The sequence below is a fragment of the Ammodytes marinus genome (assembly GCF_949987685.1).
Source record: "Ammodytes marinus genome assembly, chromosome: 4".
NCBI classification, from domain to species: domain Eukaryota; kingdom Metazoa; phylum Chordata; class Actinopteri; order Uranoscopiformes; family Ammodytidae; genus Ammodytes; species Ammodytes marinus.
In genome coordinates this window covers 10,580,592-10,602,467 of record NC_137233.1, presented here as the reverse complement: position 1 = coordinate 10,602,467, position 21,876 = coordinate 10,580,592, and the positions used below count along the sequence as shown (strand labels likewise).

Genomic DNA, 21,876 nt, shown 5'->3' with positions numbered 1-21,876 from the left:
AGTCCCTTAAGCAACGAACCAGTCTCTATTATCGGTCTATCTATTATGTATCTGCATGCTTAAAATGTATGATTTGAGAAGTGACGATTTATGCTGTGATGTTTTGAAATCTGGTTAGCAAGTCTGTTTGTTCTACAAAGTAGTTACTGTACTTCAGCAACATAACAGCGTGCAGATCTTTAGGCTCAGTTTAAGTTGTTATTATAACAATAACACTTCATGGGGTAGCAACATTTCAGACAATACAATATCATGAAAGAATATGGAAAGAATATATAAACATATATACACTGTATATATACAGCAAATGCATTGACAAGTATTCCCTGTGTTTCCAAAGCCTAACATAGTGAAGTATTCTGTGCCATGGACTGGTAATATTTTCTTGAAATAAAAATAAATTCAACAAGCTACACGTGGGCTCTTGTCATTTATTTTGAAACAATTATTCATTGCCACACTACTGCAGTCAATACTTATAATCAATAAGCTGTACAGTCAATACAGTCCAGCTGGTATGCAATAGGAGTATTTTGTGTTACTAAAAGACAGACAATTCATATTGTTGATGTATAATAAATAATTACTAACTAGTGAATATAGATTATGTCCCCTTAACATTAACAGTAAGGCTCTGGGGGGAAGCTCATATGAAGCTCATATGAGATTATGCATCTTCCAATATTCCTATGTAAACTGATTGGGAGGAGGGGAATGCGATTTCAACGGTGTCTGCATCAACACCCTTCCAGTCCCCCTTTAGCACCTTTGACTCCACCTCTTCAACCAGCCAACACGCTTTAATCTGAAACACAAGCACTCGGGTTGCAAGAGTCACTCTACATCTTGTCAGGACAATATTTTCTCTGCCTCCTTTTCCCAGCGGCGATGACCTTCCTGCGTTTCTCTGGTCTGTGCCAGCCCCACAGCCGCAGCCCACATTGACAGGACTGCGAAAGGCAACCAAGCATTTCTTAATCCATTTCAGCTCTGGTTTGCTCGGGCACGGGTTGTCTAAGGTGCATGCTGGAGATCTCGCACTGAACAAAAAGGGGTTTCAAGTCCACCCAGTCCATTAGTGCGAATGGAAGATGGTAGGAAAGACTGTCGAGGCTGACAGCTGACAGAACCAGACTTTGTCTGTCGTTTCTTGTTATGTAGCCAAACCTACTATCTATTTTTTCTGACTTTACCATACTGAAATATTCAGGCTGTGTTGGTGCAAGTGTGCATACTGTTTCAATTTGCTCGGCATGTAAACACTCCTTTGCTGAATTATTCATCTGGAATAAATGTGCCAACATGCTCATCATAGAGAGTGGTCTTAAGAGCAGAAAACTAATTTTTGTCTGAGATGTTAAACTCTTTTGAAAAATAGATTCACACAGCATTAACTCTGCACACAGCTACAGCTGCAGTTAAAGTACCTCTAAATCAAATCACTTCCGCTCGCCTGGCTTCACAAACGGTAGATGTCTTTCAATTTTATTCTTTTTCACCCTTGTTCAATTTATACTTGTTGAACTGGGTAGCCTACATCAATTGAATCTGAATGAGTAGCTCAATGAATTGGCTCTCACGATTCCTAATCAGCAATGATGTTCAAAGGTCTGTTTCCATAAATAACCAGTTGGCTTCATTAAAGCCCAGTACACGATGCCACAGCTGTTTTTCCACAAAGTACACTTAAACCTAACAGCTGTAGACCGTTGCACTTTATATAACCTCCTTCTCCCATTGAGCTTAAACAGCAGGAGGAGGTTTGCCCGCGAAGATGACAGCTAAAGGTGTGTGTGCACGGCACTGTGTGTCGCTGGTGGGCTAGTCTGTGTGTCTTTCCGGTTCCCTTCACAGACGGAGAGGAGTGCCCCAGGTAAATGGAGACCAAGCCATGGATATGAAACGGGGATGACCAGGCTCCCACCGGAAGACAACAGAGGAACTGAGGGATTGTGGGATTTGAGCTACAATAGATAATTAGTCAGGAACATCTGTTGGAGAAAGTTCCCCTGTATCGCATGCGCCACAGATCTTAAATAACTCCTTGGTTTCGGTGTAGAGAGCGAGCAGCTCGAGCTATTTACTTTGATAAATCATTTGTATTAATCACCGGGGCCCTCCTGTGCATTTCCATATGGCTCTGGTACGGCGCTGTAAGTGAACTTCAGTCGATCCCAACGTGGTGAAAAACGAACTTATCAAATGAGACACTTTTTGGAACTCCTCTCTTTCACTTTAAAGTTGAATCTCTCATCACATCCTCAGAAAGAAACTGTGTAGCATCAAACATGACAAATTCACACTTTTGTTTCAACAGCCACATTTTATTATTTGATATTCTGTTGTCTGTTCTGTAAAGGTTCCAGGTAGCATTTAAAGCTTCTTAGTTTAGCTCTTCTGCAGTCTAACATTGGCTTAGTAACATTAAACATAAAATACAGCTGAGGGGTATGCCGTTAGTTTATTTTGTTGTACTCTGCTATGAAGACAATGTATCTATCTATCTATCTATCTATCTATCTATCTATCTATCTATCTATCTATCTATCTATCTATCTATCTATCTATCTATCTATCTATCTATCTATCTATCTATCTATCTATCTATCTATCTATCTATCTATCTATCTATCTATCTATCTATCTATCTATCTATCTATCTATCTATCTATCTATCTATCTATCTATCTATCTATCTATACTAAACTAATGTATTGGTCAAATTTTTATTTTGACCTGCTGTGGTTGCTGGTGATGAAGATGAAAATGTAATACTATTCACTCTGAGGGGGAAATGAATGTGTGTACCACATTTGATTGAAATTCCTCAAATAGTTACCACAACATATTTCTAAAACAAAAACATTTTACAGTTTTTCTCAGTCGCTTTGGTGCTTTTCTCACATCACTATTAACATTTGCACAGCAGTTAGTGCATTTCTCAAAACAATTAGTGCAAACTGCAAAACCTAGTGGATAACCTGCAAAAGTGCGTCACTTGCTCAAAATGGATAGTCTATTCCTCAAAAGCAAGTATTCATGTCAATGAAACTGCCAGTGTCATCAAAATGAGAAGTCTTGACACCATTGTTTATGAACAAGATAGTCAAATGGCTTTGTCATGTTGTCATTATGACAGTTTATTCTCTCAGTGTTTTCCAATGCAAAAAAAGGTCAGAACTCGGTGACACTACCTGAAAATGCTCAAGACAGCACTATACACTACTTGTACAGCCATTTGAAAACTACAGTAAAGTTACACATTGCTGTAGTTAGGGGAGTAAGTGAGTACAAAACACTGAATACGTATGTTTCAAATTTTTACTGTATATGCTCTTTGCAATTCTACAGCATTGTGCAAAAGAAAAACACACTTCAGTCACTTATTTAGAACAAACATAAAAAAACACCCTTTTGGTAGAGCTGTGCACAAATGTGAACAATATAACAGGACATATTGTAACTGAACATATATGGTAAATCATTCTGGCACATCCAGACGTTCCTGTCTGTCTGGCCACTTATTTTCTTCTACATCACAACGGATATTATCCCTTGCAATGCAGCGAGGAAAGTACAACTAATGCTTCACACACCTCGTGAGTGAAAGCTGAAGTCCACCTGAGAGCAATTGTTCAATTTAGGAGACATTTCCAGGAAAAAATTATAAAGAAAGGTAAAAAATTTGCTTGACAGAATTTGATAACTAGTTCAACAATTTTGTATGTAATGACTCAAGCAATGAAATTAAGATTATTAGTTTTATTGGGAACGACTATTCAGCATCCATAAGTATAGTTAATTTTGACTGACATGACATAAGCAAATGACAATGTTATAAAACAGCAAAGAATTGTATGAAAGCAACTGATACATGTCCAAAAGCATTTGCAAAAAAATTTCAGAGGAAGGAGAAATTGCTACTATGATGTGCTCAAATGACTAAATGTTGCGGAGGTTGAACTAATAGTTATGAGAATTTTCATTCTGATCTGAGAAAAGCACCAAAGCAACTGAGAAAAACTATAACCTTATGGTCAGGGAATCCACGTAGTAGGGCTTAATCGCCTGGGAACCAAGACTGTACAGAATTTCCTAACAATCCATCAAATGGTTGTTGAGATTTTTCACTCTGGACCACACTGGTGGGCCGATGGTGTGTCTAAAATATTGAGTTCAGCACTTCACCTGCATCTCAAAGCAGTGAAGCCCCACAACCATAATGGAGGACCCGTTTTTGCAAAATGACCGTCTATTGACCCCACCTATAGAGATAGTTTAGTTTCATTATCATCATCTACTTGTCCCCTTCTATCATCAAATGTCACACTGGGGCCAGCCCTGCTACCTGGTGCAGTGTAACCTGACCATTAGCAAAGAAATATATACGCTATTTACAGTCCTGGGAAACGAGGTAAAACAATTTAAAAAATGAACATTTGCGCGCCACAAAATGGGGCCAAGGAGAAAAAAGGCAGTTAGAAATCCATCAGAATGTCATTTGGTGTGTCTGCCTCTGCCTTTGTGGCCATCCAAATAGATTTCAGCTCATTGCCGAACTCGTTCTCATTAACCGTCATTTTCATTGGTTGCCAAGAGTGAATGTAGTAGTCGTTTTTTTTATACCTTCAATCAACACTCCCTGCTCACCCCCACCCTTCTTTTACCTCTCCTCTGCTTTTGGTGTCTGTTTGAGCAAGCTCCACAGAAGATAATTTCCTTTTCAAATTACAGAAGGCCCTTTTCACTGACCCGATGGCATTGTGATAATGCAGTGTGGGAGCTGAGAGTGTCTCAGATGAGGGTTGGGAGCCAATGCACTGGCCAGGCACTAATGTCTTGTCAACACTATATTTGGACATGGGTGCCTATAGGAATGCCGCACAGTCTCATCCTTGCTTAGTGGGGCTGTTCAGTTTGATATCTCTGCAGGCATTTTGGGCACAGAAAAGTATGATTAGCTTGACACTTGCTTCACACAGAAATTGATGGCGCATGTCTAGGTACAGTGTGTGCTTTTGTAAATAGACAGAAAAGAAGAAAGGAAGAAGAAAAAGAAAGCTTGCATAGGAATGTGCCTCGCCAGGATGTGTGAATGACTTTCTGAAGCTGCTTGCGGGGCCATGTGGTGATTCATGAGCTAATCGCCTGGCGGTCCAGTCAGGCATGAGAAACACAGAGAGGAGGAGGTGTCAGGTACGGAGAGGAATACTTTGATATTAGAATTCAAGGCATCCACGTCTTGCCTTGAAGCAGGATAATCCCATTATTCCTCAGGTCACAGCAGTGTGCGCACACACATGCACGCACGCGCGTGCAAATACACACACACAACACACACACACACACATACACACACACACACACACAGAGGCACAACTCACTTCAAAATAAACTACTTACGAAAGACGAGAATAACACAAACTGCTGTCAGAAATAACATCAAACTCCGAGCCAAACTGGATTGGAACATCCAATTTTGGGATGAAAAAATACCCCAGATATTGAAAACAGATGAAAAACACAATTGGATTAGTTTTTTTTAAAGCGGAAGTTTCCCCAGCTAGACTTTGTTACAGTTCATCTTGGGTGTTTTCAAGATCAAGTGGTTTTTCATTAAAGTCTTGTCGGCTTTCATTATGAAATGAGAAAATCTAATTTTGCTTGGTCTACTGACAGTTTTTTTCAGACTAATTCCTCCCGTCATAATAAAGCCCTGGTAAACAGATGGTGTTTGTGTTACTGGGAGCTTTGTTTTCAGTGCGACAACCAAAGTCCAAGAACCCTCTTGATTAAGATCTAAATGTGCATTGTGTTTTTTTTCTTTTATCTTAAGGAGATACAAATAATTATAGACAACCATCCTGTTTGTTTTTAGATAAACCTCAACACAAATTGGTTGGTTTTGCTCGTAAAAAACCCAAACGAAAAACCTCAAAGGAATATCAAATAGAAAGCTGCAACGTGGTGGCTATCATATAGCCTGGCACCGCCCGCCTACGTGCTTCCGCTCAATTTTCATTTCCCTTCAATAGTCAGTCTGGGCCTGCAGTATATTAGTGGGTTTTCTCGGTTCTCTCCGCCCAGATTTTTGGCGGTCCAATCAGTGAACAGATTGAGTGGCTGAGAACAATTACGTGCACCAGTTTCAGTTGTAGTCAGAAGCCGGCGCATGACATACGTCCCGACCAAACGTTATGTGACTGGTTGGCAGATCCAGAGTGGCACTGTTCAGATCCAATAGTTTTAAATTTCAACAGACATCTGCCTTCAAGTCAGGAGGAAGTCAGCTGTCAGTCACGCTGTCGCTCGCGCTTTGAAATTGTTTGCGCTGAAAATCATGTTTCTTCTATGCTGTAACTTTTAATTGACGACAAAATGCCACCGAAGAAAACAGCAAGCCAGCCTGACGAGGTGGAGGAGATAAGAAGATCGCTTGATTTCTTGTCAGCTGAGGTGGCAAAAATCTCAGCGCAACAAACAAAAATCATGGATCTGATGGGTGAAATCCAAGTGAGTTAACGTTTGTCAATTGAGCGATTCCAGACCCTCTGTACAAATTAAATTAAGTACGATGGGACAAGGAATGGTTAGACTTGTGCACTTCCCTGACCAGGTTTGAAAAATGCAATTTTTCTAATATTTTTCTCCTTCAGATGGCTGAACCGGGAAATGATTTCAGGGAGGCGGTGTGGGAGGACTTTAATCAAAAGCTTAACAGCCATTAGTCTGTAAAGCCTGCAATGGAACCAGCAATAAGCTAATAACCTACATACTATAACTATCTCAAATTCTTTCATTGGTAGGTGTCTGGTGATTTAAGTGCTGTTTTTTAAGTATGTGTTTTACTGAAGTGAAAAACATTAAGAGAAAATTATTTATAATTTGACAGGGAAATTGTAATATATAAAAAAAGAAAAAAATGGGTACACCCATATAATGTTGATGGCATTAAAGTAATGTTTTTTTTTGGATACATTTATTCACGTTCCTGCTGAGAGTTAGATGAGACTATTGATACCACTTTCATGTCTGTGGATGCAGCTGCGACCACCACCAGCAGCTTTGCTTAGTTTGGCACAAAGACTTAAGTACCAGACTATTTATTTACCAGGAACATGAGTCCAATAACTAAGTCACCAGGAAATAGTCTGGAACCCTCTCTAAAACAACATGTAATCTTTAGATTTGAGATTGAATGTGTTAATTAGAGAACTTCAGAGTTTACAGTGGGACGCACAACCCATCTCATTGTTTCCAGTTTTTGAGCTCAGCTAGGCTGAGCGGCTGCTGGCAGCAGCTACACATTTACTGACAGAGTGTTATTATAAGTGGTCAATACAAGTTAGGAGAAAGCCAACTCAAAATGATCAAACTGAACTGACTTTGCCCAATCTCTATGATCTAGAAATAAAGCATGATCTGTAACTGGTGGAGTTCCACTTACTGGTGACTGACAGGACCGTTTTCAGCTCTGCCGTTTCCAAACAAGACCGCATCGGAGAAGATGCTACTAAAATGAATGTGACAGCTTGAACCAGCACGACTGATTTTACATTGAATTGATGATATGGGCAACTTACATACTAGTTAGTATAAATCCAAATTAATTTACATTCTGTAATAAAATACAGCAAAATAGCTTTTTTCTACAAATGTTGAATTGATCAAAACAAAGTTCGGGGGATCCTGAGGTTGTAGTGACATGACCGGAGTGAGGATTGCAGCGGTTACAGGTGGTCTCTGTGTCTGCACAACAGGTGACCTATACACAGGATGTGATGCGTGACCACCGCCAAACTCATCCCATGTGCATCCTGCCCCACTCATTGTACTGAGGAGAAAGAAACCTTGAAGTAAATAGCAGCTCACAGAACAGCCAACCCCTCAAATCTACTTTGTGGTTTCCAAAGACACACAATGCAATTCCATTCAACTTTTGTGAAGGTCTTTTACAGCAGAGCAACACAACCCAGAGGAGCTATAGTATGAAAATATATTTAATTATTAATAGCATATTAGCCCACATAAAGGTGAATGACTGGAGGATTGTGTATCAACACTGCAGGGGCTGTAAGGTGCATAGAGGTTAATTCTCTGATCCAAGGGTAGATTTGTATCATTGTTTGTAGTAAGAAAGGCTTTTTTCCAGGGGACTGGATTCATTTGTTCCCCCTATGTTCCTCGGAGCACTGTGGTGGATTGCCTGGTCTGATTAATCTTAATGAATTATGCAAATAGCCTTTATCTCAAATGATTTAGCAATGTTTCTGTATTGTTTTATTAATGCACTTCTGAATTACTCTGTATAATCACGTAGGCCTTTCCTCTGCCGCTCGCTGTTTGTAATTCATCGCCAGCTCTTTATTAAATCCATGGTGGTCTCCGGCGAATTGCATGCAGGAATGAGAAATTAGTCATTACTGTAATTTAATGATTTCTAACCAAACAAGAGGCAACCCGGTTCGCTAACCGCAGCAGCACCTCAGTCAGCTCCTGTCCCTCGGGTCGGATCTTTCGGAGAGAGCTATCTACATTTTTGCTTAATTAATTATGTTTAGTATAAAGAGCGTTCTGCGGTGAATGCACCCTTTCAATTACAGACGGAAATTGACTAACAAAACATGAAATTCACCCATAAATCGGTGGTTTGTTTGACATTTTCAACACGCTTACAATTAACTGAAGCTCCCCCTGCTTCAATGTGTGGATTTATGCTAAATTTAGCATCAACCGTTTTCTTGCGACAACCAGATTAAAGCGGATACGAGTAACATTTAAATATCTTTTAAACAACCTCATGTTTCCTCTGATAATCATAAATTACCTTTAACAGCAAACGAGACCATCAGTGCAAAGAAAGACGTTTTTATATAGTTTTTATTACTGCTTTTGGTCTGGTCGCACACCCAGTCCGATTTTCGGTTCGCTCGTGCAGGCTCTATGGTCACATATCCGTATTGGTTGCAGATTTCAGTGTGGCGCTGCAACGCGATTTGAGAAGCCTATCCCTCCAGGTGAGGGAAGGGGAGCGGGAGCCTTGTTTGAGACAGTTATTTGTCGTCATAAATGACTGATAACGGGGCTGAACCATCAAAGAAAAAAAAGAGAATGCAATGAAGAAAAGCGAAAAGGGAGAGTGAGTGATAGGCGGGCGGGAGGACGTTGCCAAGCAACGTGTATACAATTTCACGAGAGCGAAACTAGACTGCTAAATGAATGAGCGGTTGGTACTAACACAAAGTTTGCTTTGCTTCACCATCATCAGATAACCATTATCTGAAATAGTCATTATTTACATCAACAACACAAACACATTACCTCATCGTGATCCATAGTCTACTAACTGCCGTCTCTCTTTCATTCGCTTTCTGTGAGGACACAGCTCCGTGAGAGAGAGAGTAGTTAGGTGACGCTGCTGAATCAACTCATTGCAAGCAGGTGTGTGTACTGACTGGCATTAGTTGATGCAGTGTCAAAACCACTCTCACGGAGCCGAAAAGAGTCCTCACACTTTCAACACACGAACATGCACTATATTGCGCCCTTCTCAGTCCACGCTCACGCGCCTGGCACGAGCATTTGCGACAGCGGGCGTCGTAAAAATACTACCGCTTTTGTCCAAAGGGGACGCCAACGTGCCATCTTACTCGTAGTGCCTTTAAGCACCATTTCTGGAATTTCTTTGATTACCATTTGATTACCATACACAGATGACATGCTGATATTTCATACACATAAAAGCTATTGAGAAAAATTACTTCTCAGAAATGTCTCTCATTATCACATCAGAGGATCGGCCAACTGTTTCATTCCTGATGAAGTCCAAATTGTCGACCGAAACGTTGCACACAGTTCAAGTATTTTTTCGGAGCATTTAGCTGTTGTGCAGGCTTTCACTTCTTTCAAAAGTAATTTTTGTCCTGCACCAGCAACAACATGGATGTGCATACCAAGGTCTTTAGCTACCTTTATTATATACCATGGTTTCCTGTCCCTAAGGGGTACATGTCATATGCCTGTGAGATATAAATACATACCTGCCTCTTTCAGAGCAGCATGCCTCTCACCTGTTTGGCTTTCACAATGAGGTGAATGGAGCTGCATGTTGATATCAGTGGTGATAACATGAAAACGGATGGACATCTAATTTGCCGGTGGACAACACATTTTCAGTCCACTGGTGCTAAATCATAAATTTCTGCTAAGCTCTGTCTTTGTCCATCTTTTACCTTTTTTTCTCCACACTACCCAACGTGAATCCTTCAGTAGACTTAGTTCTTGTGAGCTCATTATGACACGCACCAACAATCCTTTGTGTGTTTCTATCAGACAAGGCATTTCTAAATCCTTCAAACCACCACCCATCACCAAAAAATGTAGGATGGATTTGATGAAAACAACATCTAGCTTTGGAAATGAATCACAGGGGTTGTTTGAGGCAGAGAGCTAATTATCAGTCTCTTCTTGGACCAGATTCAGTTGAGATCTTCCCTTTGTATTTCTGAACATGGCCTATTTTCTTTTTTTCATTTGCTGAATTTCACATTTCAGTTCCAGCATGAATACAACATTGATTAGATATGAGCTCTCTCATCCTTTTTTTCTGTGTCAACTTATTTGCTTAGCAGCTCAAACACATACAAGGAGCATTAAACAAAAATTGTAAAAACCCAGATTTTTCTGAACAGCGATATCCATAGAGTTAGATTTATTGAGATTATATTGACATTTGTAACCAATGGTAGTCACCAGGCTTTGAAAACACAGTCAACCATTAAAACATTTTGGCAGACCTCAGCTGTCTTTACCCCTGGCGACTTGGGAGTCAAACATCATTACATTTCGTTCTGGCTTTATTGTGGTGGCATCGTCTTTGAGTCTTTTAAAAGAAGACTTGACATCCTAACAAACTGAAGAAAGCCAAACATTTGATAGTTTTAGATCAACAGAACAGAAACGTAAACTAGATCAACTCCATAAGGCTAAAAGGAATGAAAAATGCTTGTGATCTCAGTAGATCTCCAACAAGTTTATGCATCAAGAGTCCTGGTGGCTCTTAGTGGCAAGAAAATAACACGAAAGTTTCACATCACATGGTTTTATTTTAAGGGATGTTTTTTTTTCTGGTGTAATCCACAGTCTTTTTAGTCAATAAATATGTTCATGGTTGAATCTGCGAGGTCCATGGGAATAAAACTATAATACAAAGAGAGATTTGGTGAGCAATAGAGTTCAGATACTGTTGATGCTGGATCTAAAGTCAGGAATCTTTTTGGATATGTAGTTTTATGCGATGTCCCCCCACCCCCCCCACACCCTCCTGGTCCTTTTACGTCCACTCGTTCAGGGGAATGTTCGTGATTATTGTCCGTGTTGGTCCCGAGTTTCCACTAATCCTCAAAACACATGATATCCAAAAGTCCTACAATGTTGGTCAAAGAAAAAAAACTGCGTCTGGTTCCAAACAAGGTTATCCTGGGAAACAGATGACTATCGTGTGACCTAGAAAGAAAGGGAAAGACAGACAAAAAAAACAAGAGTCAGGAGAAAAACTGTCAGTGACATTAATGGATGCTGCGGATGGAAAAGGATTCGACTCATTAATTGTGACGAATAGTGGTCGTCACACTCTCAAAACAGGTGCCATCTGACAAGCAATATGGCAAAAATCCCTGGGAATAATGAATCTCACTGCACAGTTGAGTCATCTTTAGTATATCAGTGTAAGTGCAGACACAAAAAAGGTTTTACAAAAATTCAAAACACGTTGGTGACAGAAACTAGTCTGCAATTCTAGCTTATGTTTATACAGCCTAGTATATTGCTTGCTTCCCTTTATTATTCTCCATATGGATCATTTTGTTCACGTAAGGCAGGGGTGTCCAAACTTTTTTCACTGAGGGCCACATACAGAAAAATCTACGAAGGGCCGGGCCACTTTGCAAAAATAACACATTTATCAGGACATGTAGCTGCTCTGATGTTTAGTTTCATAGTGTCTTCGTAAATTGTAATCCTTCTTCACGGCAACACTTGATTTGCACATTAAAAAGATACATCCCCCCTCTTGTTAAATGCCATTAATACACCCAGTGTTTTCTGCTTTTACGTCTAATGTCCAGCTTGGTGAAAATAGTAGCCAGCCGAGATCCTGCCCCTCCAAGGGGGGTCCGGGGGTATACCCCCCCGGGAGATTTTTTTAAGTTTTTAAAGTGAAATGCATGAATCTGGTGCACTTTGAGAGGGAAATTAAGAGACTAAAGCTGAAGAATTTTGTATGAAAAAAAATGTAAACACTGTGTCAGATGAATTAGAAGCTATTGGAGAAGGACACATGGATTTTCCATAATAATATTAATTTAAATTTAAATATTATGCAGGGTCCTCTGGGATGGCCTTGGTGCTCTTTTTCTTTTATGGGACATATTTCTCTGTAATATAATGAGTGCATTTAGATTATTTAAAAATTAAAAGGGCCATATTACATTATATTTTTAAAATGTGCCAATGGCAAATCAATCAGTTTTGACACCCCTGCACTAGTGGGTTAACTAAGAAGTGCAAAAAAAAAAAAAAAAAAAAAAATTCAAAGGGCCATATTGCATTATATTTTTAAAATCGGCCGCGGGCCAATAAAAAGCGGTCTGCGGCCCGCGGGCCGTAGTTTGGACACCCCTGACGTAAGGGCTGCAACCAAAGATTTTTTCATTATTTACTTGTATCAACTAATTGAATCGAGTAATCTATGAAAATGTCATAAAATAATTAAAAAATTAGAAGACTAATAAATCCAGAAAATATTCTATTTGACCACATTAGAGGTACAGTATGTAATGGGGGATAGCACTGTTCGTAAGTCAATATTTAACTCCACCACCCTGGTATAAACAAAAGCATTTCAATTGATTTTGTTGCTATAAATATTTGTACAGACATTCATGGTTCCCAGGGGATGAGCCCTCATGACTTTTTTGATCCATGACATTTACTGTAGAACCACAAACAGACCTTGGTGGTGCCTGAATTTTCCTCAAAAAATACAGTAGGTATGTGTGATTTGAATTAAGATGACTCATCAACTATTTGATGGATTATGATGCAATATAGTAAGTTATATTCCTGTCCCCTTCAGGATAGAATTTTCATCAGAAGTGTGACTTTCCCGGGTGTTTAAAATGCAAACGTCTGTGGTGTTATACAGAAAAAGAGAGACGACGGTGATCATCTAGAAGTCAGGCGTGAGTCAATTTACATCATTCACAATCATTTCCATGCAAACAGAGGGAATAATAGTATTCATAAAGGCATACTGCTTGCACATGTAGTCTCAGATGTTTTCATGAATAATATTCAAAAATATTGAGACACACAGGTTGAACCACTACACATTTTCGCATAACTCTAAAAATACTGTGGGAGGTGTATGTTGCTCCTTGTTTGTGCTTTAAAAGTAGAACACAAGTAACTTTTTGACTTGTCCTCTGATGTAGGGGACACCGAAAAACACACACGCACGCACAGTGTGAACATTTTCACAATGATGTCATTTGATAAGCAGTTGGACCCAGCTAAAACAAATCAAGTATAATGTGACGTGTGATTTTTCTGCTGCTTAAATCTGCAGATGGGGATGAGGTGCTTGCTGTGTTTAATTTTCACCTCCATGTGACAATCCTCAGGTAGCATTGGAATGTGAAATATATTTGGTCTACTGCATAAAGAGGAGGTGGAAGTGATAAAATAAATTAACAACAGAGTAACACAAGACAAAATAAGGAATGTCTATGGCAGCAGAAATAGGAAAATGTGAAGCAGAGCGAAACCTTATCAAAGCAATTAGCATGCTGTGGTGTTGTTGGTGTGACTGTGAGGGCGATCGGTGAGTCAACACGCAAATGGGAATCAGGGGAACAGAAGGCAGCTCCTCAAACTCTGATCCTTAAGCTGCTTCAGGATGAAAGACTGCACTTGACTGGTCAGCCGTAGGTTCAAAGAGCCATTGACAAACAAACTAAGACCCTACCTTTGATGGAGTGGAAGTGTGTTCGTAGATGTGCATAGTGTGTGTGTGTGTGTGTGTGTGTGTGTGTGTGTGTGTGTGTGTGTGTGTGTGTGTGTGTGTGTGTGTGTATGAGTGTGAGTGCATCTGCGTGTGAGTGTGTCCATGCATTATTAGACGCAGCAATGAGAACAAAGAACCTATTCATTTTCCCAGTTTGGGTTGTCATTAAAATATATTATTTCAGGTTTCAATATTTGGCTGCGTTGAATCATGACTAGAGGCCGCAACTTTGCTTTTTCTGTATGTTTAGAATAACCTTTTTCATGCATTCACCTGAGTATCCTGGTAAAAAGTCAGCTGCATTGTAACAATCGTCCACCCCTTCCACCACTAGACCTTTGCATTAAGTAGTGTACATGTTGTGCCTTATATTCCGTCTCTCTTCATTTCCCATAGTTTGTTTTTTACCCTGACAATATAAATGGACATCCAGATAGTAGGATTATAATTTCATGAGTAGTACATGTGGAGTCTTAAGTGCAGTCATAGAAAAACATTGTTGATTCGAGATCACTGGGTTATTATTTCTTTTCTAAACTTAGCAATCTCGAGGGGCTCCCCCCGCTCCACTGCGCCTATGAGTTGTCTTTCACTCGCTGCATGTCAGTCCCAGGAGCCGACTGCATAATGAGCCACTGCCTTAGTAAATCAGGAGCCTTATGCGTGCACATTGTGAACCCACATTTATGGTGAATCACAATGCACGCTTTGTTCAAGTCTCTCTCTCCAACAGAAATGTGAAGGGAAAGTAGCCCAAAATGAAGAAAAAAAAACACAGGTACAGTTCAATTACCATATTTCCAGCTGCAAGCCATTATAAAGTATAGAAAGGCTATTCTTTCTGCACAATTTTGGTTCACTCAATTGAAAGCCTATTTTCTTGACAGCTATCCATCACCAGCACATTCTGAACAAGCATCATAGCACCTTTCAGGGGGGAATGGACTGTGATTATTTTGCCTTCTGCCCTCTGATTGATAGCAAGTGAAAGGCAGAGAGCTGGTGGGGTTATAATTCATTAGCCTACATTACCAGCAGGACTATAAAACCGGCTGCCCCCCGGGCATGTAGAGCAAGAGGGTACAACTGGAGCTGTCCGAGAGGGAGCCTGCAGGGTGTCAGGACGACTGATTTATTGATGTGACTTCATCGGGAGGTGAAATGACACCATCATTTTTTATCAACAATGGCCACGTTGGATATCAAAGAATAAAGAATTCATAGCATATATGATACATGTGCTGGAACTGTTCACACCTACTGTATGTTATGTATCCTTTTTGAGTCAATCTTTACGACAAGTACCTTTTTTACCACTGGTATGAATAACATATACAATATAACTACATTTCACAGAGCTACACATTTTAACCTAAGGACAGACTTTGTAAAGTAGTATAAATTAAAATGTGTTTAAGTCTGGAGTTTTCACCTGGCTTTGGGCAAGCTTTGACAAGCCACATATTTTGATTAATAATTTGCCGGCCTATGCAGTGAAAGGACATTTAAATATTAAGATGAATATAAACATTTTGCTTGGACCATGGACCTTACACCTTTAGACTTGGACTTTTCTCAAAAGAAAACTGTCCCTTCACCGGTTGCAATACTTGTGAACCTGAGCTGGATCCATTTATTCTTCTGACTGATGTTAACTGCCCAGGAAGCTCGGGTACAGAGTCCTCTCTAGCAAACACAGGCCGTCCCTCGCTGCTTCTCTGTGTGAGGCGGCAGGGCCACCAGCAATGGAGTGACCCCCGCTGACTCCCAAATCAAAAAAAGAGTGGAAGGTTCTGACGGGTTCTACTAGCCACCTGGACCCCTGCTTGTCTGTGCCTCTGCTTCTGCTTTCCCCTTGGCTGTGTGAGAGGGCATGAATTATTAACCCGGCTAAAATAAAAAGCTCTGCTTGGTCCAGGCCCTCCTGTAGCCATGAATAATGGAAGAGGGGGGCTCAACTACAGGCGTTTGGTGAGTCAAACACTGGGCCGTGATGGATTGCTAAGAGTCCAATGTGCCCCCCCCCCTCCCCCTCTCTCTCCTCACCTACCATCCACTTCTAGGTCTACCACACCCTGAAACCCAGAACACACGTCCAGCTAACCTCTATTAATCTCTGGAAGTGCTACAGCTTGAGCACTGCTTCCCTGTGTCAGAACATCGCATTCGACGATGTGGCGTCCTGGAGGGTTTTTTGTTTGTTGTTTGTTTGTTTGTCTTTCGCCCGCCCTTTGCTAGCATGCCTTTGTTTCTGCAGTTTTGAAGCCTATTCTGACTTTTCAAAGGCTGGACCATGACTCAAGCCAGCTCTCTCAAACTGTGAGGAAAAGATGATATCCATGTGAGCTGGATTTCTGCTCAGTTCCCCAGGCTGAGTTTTCCAATTTGTACTGATGAACTCACTGGTGTACATTCACACTGTTTATTACAGTAGTGATAATTGATGTTAAATGTGCAATGATTTCTTGTGCAGTGAAATAAACCACCAACAGGAGGATTGTGAGTCCCATGATAATATTGTTTCTTTATTTACTTTTATTAATAAACATATTTTCTGTTCTCCACTGAAAGTGTATTCCTCATCCTACTAATAATATCATGTTTTACATTATTATTGTCATTCAAGTGAATCACGTTTGTTCAACCCTGTAATTCAGATTTTTAAATTATGCAAACGGTTCATGTCCATACAGGACTAATATATTGTTGCATAAATCAATATGACACATCATATACATATTCATGAATCACTTTGACACAAAATAGTTATGATGAAATCTTGGCTCGAAAACCCTGAAAATATTCAATGTTTACTGATGAGAGGACGTCAGAACAGGCATCACGCTTCTACACCATATTTATGAGTGACAAATCAGCTTTCAATCAAGGACATGGAAAAATTATTTAATTGCTGTAACATTAAATGCTTTGTCAGTCTAAAATGATTTCAATTAAAAGTTTCACAAATTAGCCTTGGTTAATGTTAGAACTTTCAGTTTTGATTTTATTCACACATGACTTTTTAATGGCATTTACCAGTAGCTAAAATTTCAATAGATTGACACGACACTGAGGCACGAATAGGAATTTGTTTTAGGTCACACATGAAAGCCAATTAACTCTTGCACACACTCAACATTTAAAGGTGTTTGGCAGAGTTGTATTTTGATTCCTAAAGTAACATTCCTAATTAATGATGAAACATATCATTTAACATTGACTCTCTATAGTAAATGCCTGCATTCAGTCTCTAAAGAAGCCATACTGGTCAATATTTAGCCATCAGAATTCAGGTTTCTGGGTTTTGCCAAAATGTATCAAAGGCCACTTTCAGTAAAATGAGTCTTGACCATGAAAATTATTATACATGATTTCTATTTTTTAGTTTTTATCCCGCATTATTCCTTGTTCTCATTGTTTTTTTTTGTTTAAAAACAAACCAAAGAGCTGTAACTAACTTGTTGTTTGGGCAGTGTTGGTGATTGTCATCCTGCATCATAAGCGCTACATGGACATATTTGGGGTATTCAAATTCTGGACACTGACAGCAAGCCATGCCTCATATCACTACACCTTCTGTGTTTTTTATATCTTCTCTGACGGGTTCACACAAGAGGTGTTATGTGTCGAGACTGCAACTTGACCCTGTACAGGATTTGTGAAATAGTGACAAACAGGTGGAATTGGAAGAAATAAAATTAGGTATTTTGTACTATAATATTAGAAGGGGATAGTCACTGTGTGTGTGCTACATTTAAGTCGTTGTCACTCAACTGATCATTGGAGGGCTGCAAAAATGCAGGAAACAAGCTAAACATATCTGACATAAAGAAGGTACAAAGAGTCTCCGCCCATGATCAGCAGACATTGAGCAGATTAGCTTTAGAAATTATGCTAAAATAAGATAGGTCTACACTTAGGGTGTATTCACACATGCCGTGTTTAGTTCGGTTGAAACGAACTCAGGTGCACTTCCGCCTTCGGTGCGCATCTTTCAGACAAGTGTGAATACAGCAATCGCACTCGGGGGCGGACCAAACAAGCGCTCCGAGACCCAGCTGAAGAGGTAGTCTCGGTGCGTTTCCAAGCGCACTCTGCTGCAGTTCGTTTGTGGTGTGAATTTGTCCGGACTCGATCCGACCCAAATGCAGGAAGCACTGTGCCTTTTCTTTTTTAATAAATTACCGTCAGCTTCACATTATGGGAAAGTGTTGTTGTCGCCATTGTTAGGACGATAAGTTGTGTTTTGACCGGGAGCCCAGAACAATATATTACATTTGATCGAGAGGACGCGTAAAAATGCTGATGTGTTCAGTGATCAGATGGAGGAGAGGGGAGCATCTCCTGCACAGTGCCAACAGGTTCACGCTGCGCAAGAAGTGTGTGTTTTTATTTTGCTTCCCATGTACGGGACCATCAATACTATCCCCGTGTCAGTTTGGAGCTGAACTGCGCCGAACTGACAGCCAGCTGATACACAGCTTAATCAGCTGAGTGTCGGCATGAGCCTATTCTTCTCGCGAGCCGCACGTCCAGTAGCAAAAATACAGTAAAAATTATGTTTCACATCGTAGACTACAAGCCACATAACGTGGTATTGGCATAGGGCTTCATATTATAACCATATGAAACAACAATAATTAGATTTTTTCTTCTTTATTTATAGGCTAGATGTAGGCATTTTTATTATTTTTAACCCCGTATTATATCAATTATATATTTCGCAGTTTTTACTTTGTGCTTCCTGCCCCAGAATGTCTGTCCAATGAATGAATGACCTCAGATCACGTGTGGTTTTGCTTCGTAATTCTGGTTCACTTACAAAAGGGGCAATATGAATGTGGACCACACCAAACAAAAAAAATCTAAACTCTATTTGGTCTGCACCAAAGCAAGTGAACTAGCGGATTTTTCCTGTGTGAATACACCCTTAGAAGAAGATAATTGTTGGAACAGATCAAAAACGCACAACATACAAAGGAATGTAGTTTTTCAAATTAATTTCATAGCAATGGTTTTACATTGCTTACTTGATTTTTTTAAAACAACTTAATTTTCAAAGGCAGACAATCTTTTTTTGTCAGTGTACTACTGCAGAAACAGGGGTTGTTCGATTTGCTTTCACACCACAGTCAAACCGCGCCAGAGTCTGCCTTTGACTTTAACAGGGATGCATGGGAATCGATGTCTTGGTTTCTTGATGTGCTAACTGGATTGACTAACCTATCTACCTGGCACTAAGAAATGAACAACTTAGATAAAAATACGATAAACACACTGTAGTTACACAGCCACAACAAAATGGGAGCTGTTGCTAAACAGATGGCTTAACTTAACTCAGCCCTTTTCACTACTTTAAGCCGATCGCTTGAAGAAACACTTCACTAACTCTCCCCTGGGAGTCACATGTTCCTCCTACTCTGCCGTGCTCTGCTGTGCTCTCATCTGAAGTTGATAAAAGTAATATTCTCCAGTGCTCTCTTTAGCTCTTGTTTCTATCTTCTTGAAACACTTAAAGTAGCCCTCCTCCATATTGTAGGGTCACACTTTTCTCACAACTATTATTAATGGCGGTGAATTTTGCCATCCTTTCAGCTTTTAAACATGACATTTTGAGAATACCTACTGCAAGATTTTTGTGAAAATGAAACCCACCTTGGTTGTCTTCACTTTATTTCCTGTACTGCAGCTCCATCCTTTGAGATCTGGCAGCACTTTACACTCTTCCCCGTCCATGCAGGGATGCATCTGGCACCACCACTTCTGTGCAACTATGGATGCTGTCAGGTCGGTAAAAGAACAAAAACAATTATAATTTAAGCACTGGAGGCAATTAACAGCAACATGTTTTGAAATTGTAGCATTGGTTCTCCCCTGAAGCAATAACATGTGCCTTTGGTTTCTATATACGTCACAGAGATTGAACAGATCGTCTTTTGATCTCAGCCCGACGGAGGAGAACTGTCGGTTCTGCCCTGATGTGTTTTCAGGTCTGAATCACAGGGCGTGGGTCAATGTCAAGCCGGTGAGCGTTTGTGTGGGGGGAAGATGTTTGTAGGTAGGGCGGGTAATAAAGCGTGTAGCAGATGTTGGCATGTCAAGGTCTGAAGCTGCTCTGAGGAGGCCTACAGAGGAGAAACAGCTCCACCTGACATTTCCCAAGTGTCAAAATCGAGGAAGCCCCTGTCAGAGTCATTACTGTATAATAAAAAAATAAAAAAAGAGGAGTTTGCGGTCGATTTCACCTGTAACTAAGGCCCCTTTCGACATCATATGAAATGACCTGGCTTTTGGTGTGAAAAAATCCCAACAGCTGAAGGGGTGAACAAATGAACTGGTGGGGCAATTTGATTCGGAAGATTATGAAGCATTCGTCAAGTGTCAAATGCCAAGTGTGTATTGTATTCCTTCTTTCATACAATAAATATCTTGTACACAAATAATCTCAGCGAAATAGGCACCAGTGGCACAGGGACAGGTGTGACAGTTTTGCACCGCGACGCCTTTCCACCCTAATCAGAATCCGTCTCAAATCATTACAGAAACTATAATGAGAAGCTCCTGGCATATACCGTCTACACAAGATGGCGCCGCTCTTGTTGTGCCCGCCACCTGTCCAGGGAAGCAGGAGCATTTGACGGTCTGGGATCTCTCTTCGATCTTGTTCTTGTTACAGCATCGGTGTGCAGCAATCACCTCACAGGTCCCCGCTTTCACGTGAACTGAAAGCACAAACAAACACTGTGGTTAAAAATACAAGATGGCCCAGGAACAGTCATTTTTTTGTCAACTGTTCACAAATATATAATTCAGTTGTTTTTAAAAGTCAGGGTAATTTTGTTCAAAATTTAAAAATATATATATAATTTTGGTCTTTTTAATGTATTTTATGACATTTCCTGTAGTACAAGTAGTAATCTTGAACAATTATTTAGTATAAAACTGTAACATTTAAAAGAACAGGAAATCCTCTTATTTGCTCTCATGCCGCGGGTTAGATGAGGTAATCACAGTCATGTGTGTATGTACGGTAAAAATAAAACTACCGCAAACAGCCTTAGCTTAGCTTAGCTTTGCTGAGCGCAAACACTGGACTCATGGGGAAAAAGCATTCCTTGCTGAGGGTTATTTAAGTAATTTCCTGGCACAGTTTTGTTTCTGACATAAATACTTGAAATCCAGGTCATGTCTCGGATGGAGGGGCCAGGCTTTGAACCAGCGAATCCCCCACCTGACCACGTATCCTTGAGCAAAATACCTAATCCACTGATCCTGCAACCACACCAGAGGGCAAACAGAGAATGTCTCCATTGAGATCAGACTAATGTATTAACACAGCATCAAAAACACACATACCTTTGGAAAATGACTTGATTAACATCACTAAACTGCTTATTAACGTGAAGGAACATCACAATATCAATTACAAGGACACTGTTTTCACTGCTATCGGGTTGAATCAAACATCAATACTGCTCTCTATTTTATATTCATTCGTTTTCTGCATTGAACTCATCAGCATTCCGAGCATGTTTGTGTATTTACGCGTAACAATCAGGATTGGATGGGTGTAAAAAAAGCAAAATAAAAAAGCATTTGAAAAGTTTTGACATTCCTTTCAGATAAAGCCTTAATTATGCCTGTAAAGATTTTCAATTTGGAACTTGACTCGAAAATAGATTGCAGAGCGCTTCCATCTTCCCATTAGCTAGCAATCCAGAAATCTCATCCACAAAATTAAAAACATTTTGCTTCCAATCAATAAGGTGCTATTCACATTCACACAAAAGGCAGGACAACAATTGCCCATT

General features: G+C 40.1%; 1 protein-coding gene across 1 annotated transcript in view; it reads right to left on the bottom strand.

Annotated features, from left to right (window-relative positions):
- Positions 1–11,348: 11,348 nt before the first annotated feature.
- tafa3a (TAFA chemokine like family member 3a) overlaps positions 11,349–21,876 on the bottom strand; it is a 78,233-nt gene continuing 67,705 nt past the window's right edge. The window contains exons 3-5 of the mRNA XM_080025525.1: positions 20,638–20,787; positions 19,721–19,845; positions 11,349–11,505 (exon numbers count right to left, since the gene is read on the bottom strand). Coding sequence (XP_079881651.1) covers positions 11,494–11,505; positions 19,721–19,845; positions 20,638–20,787 — 287 coding nt within the window. The 3' untranslated portion in view covers positions 11,349–11,493. The remainder of the gene's footprint in view (positions 11,506–19,720; positions 19,846–20,637; positions 20,788–21,876) is intronic.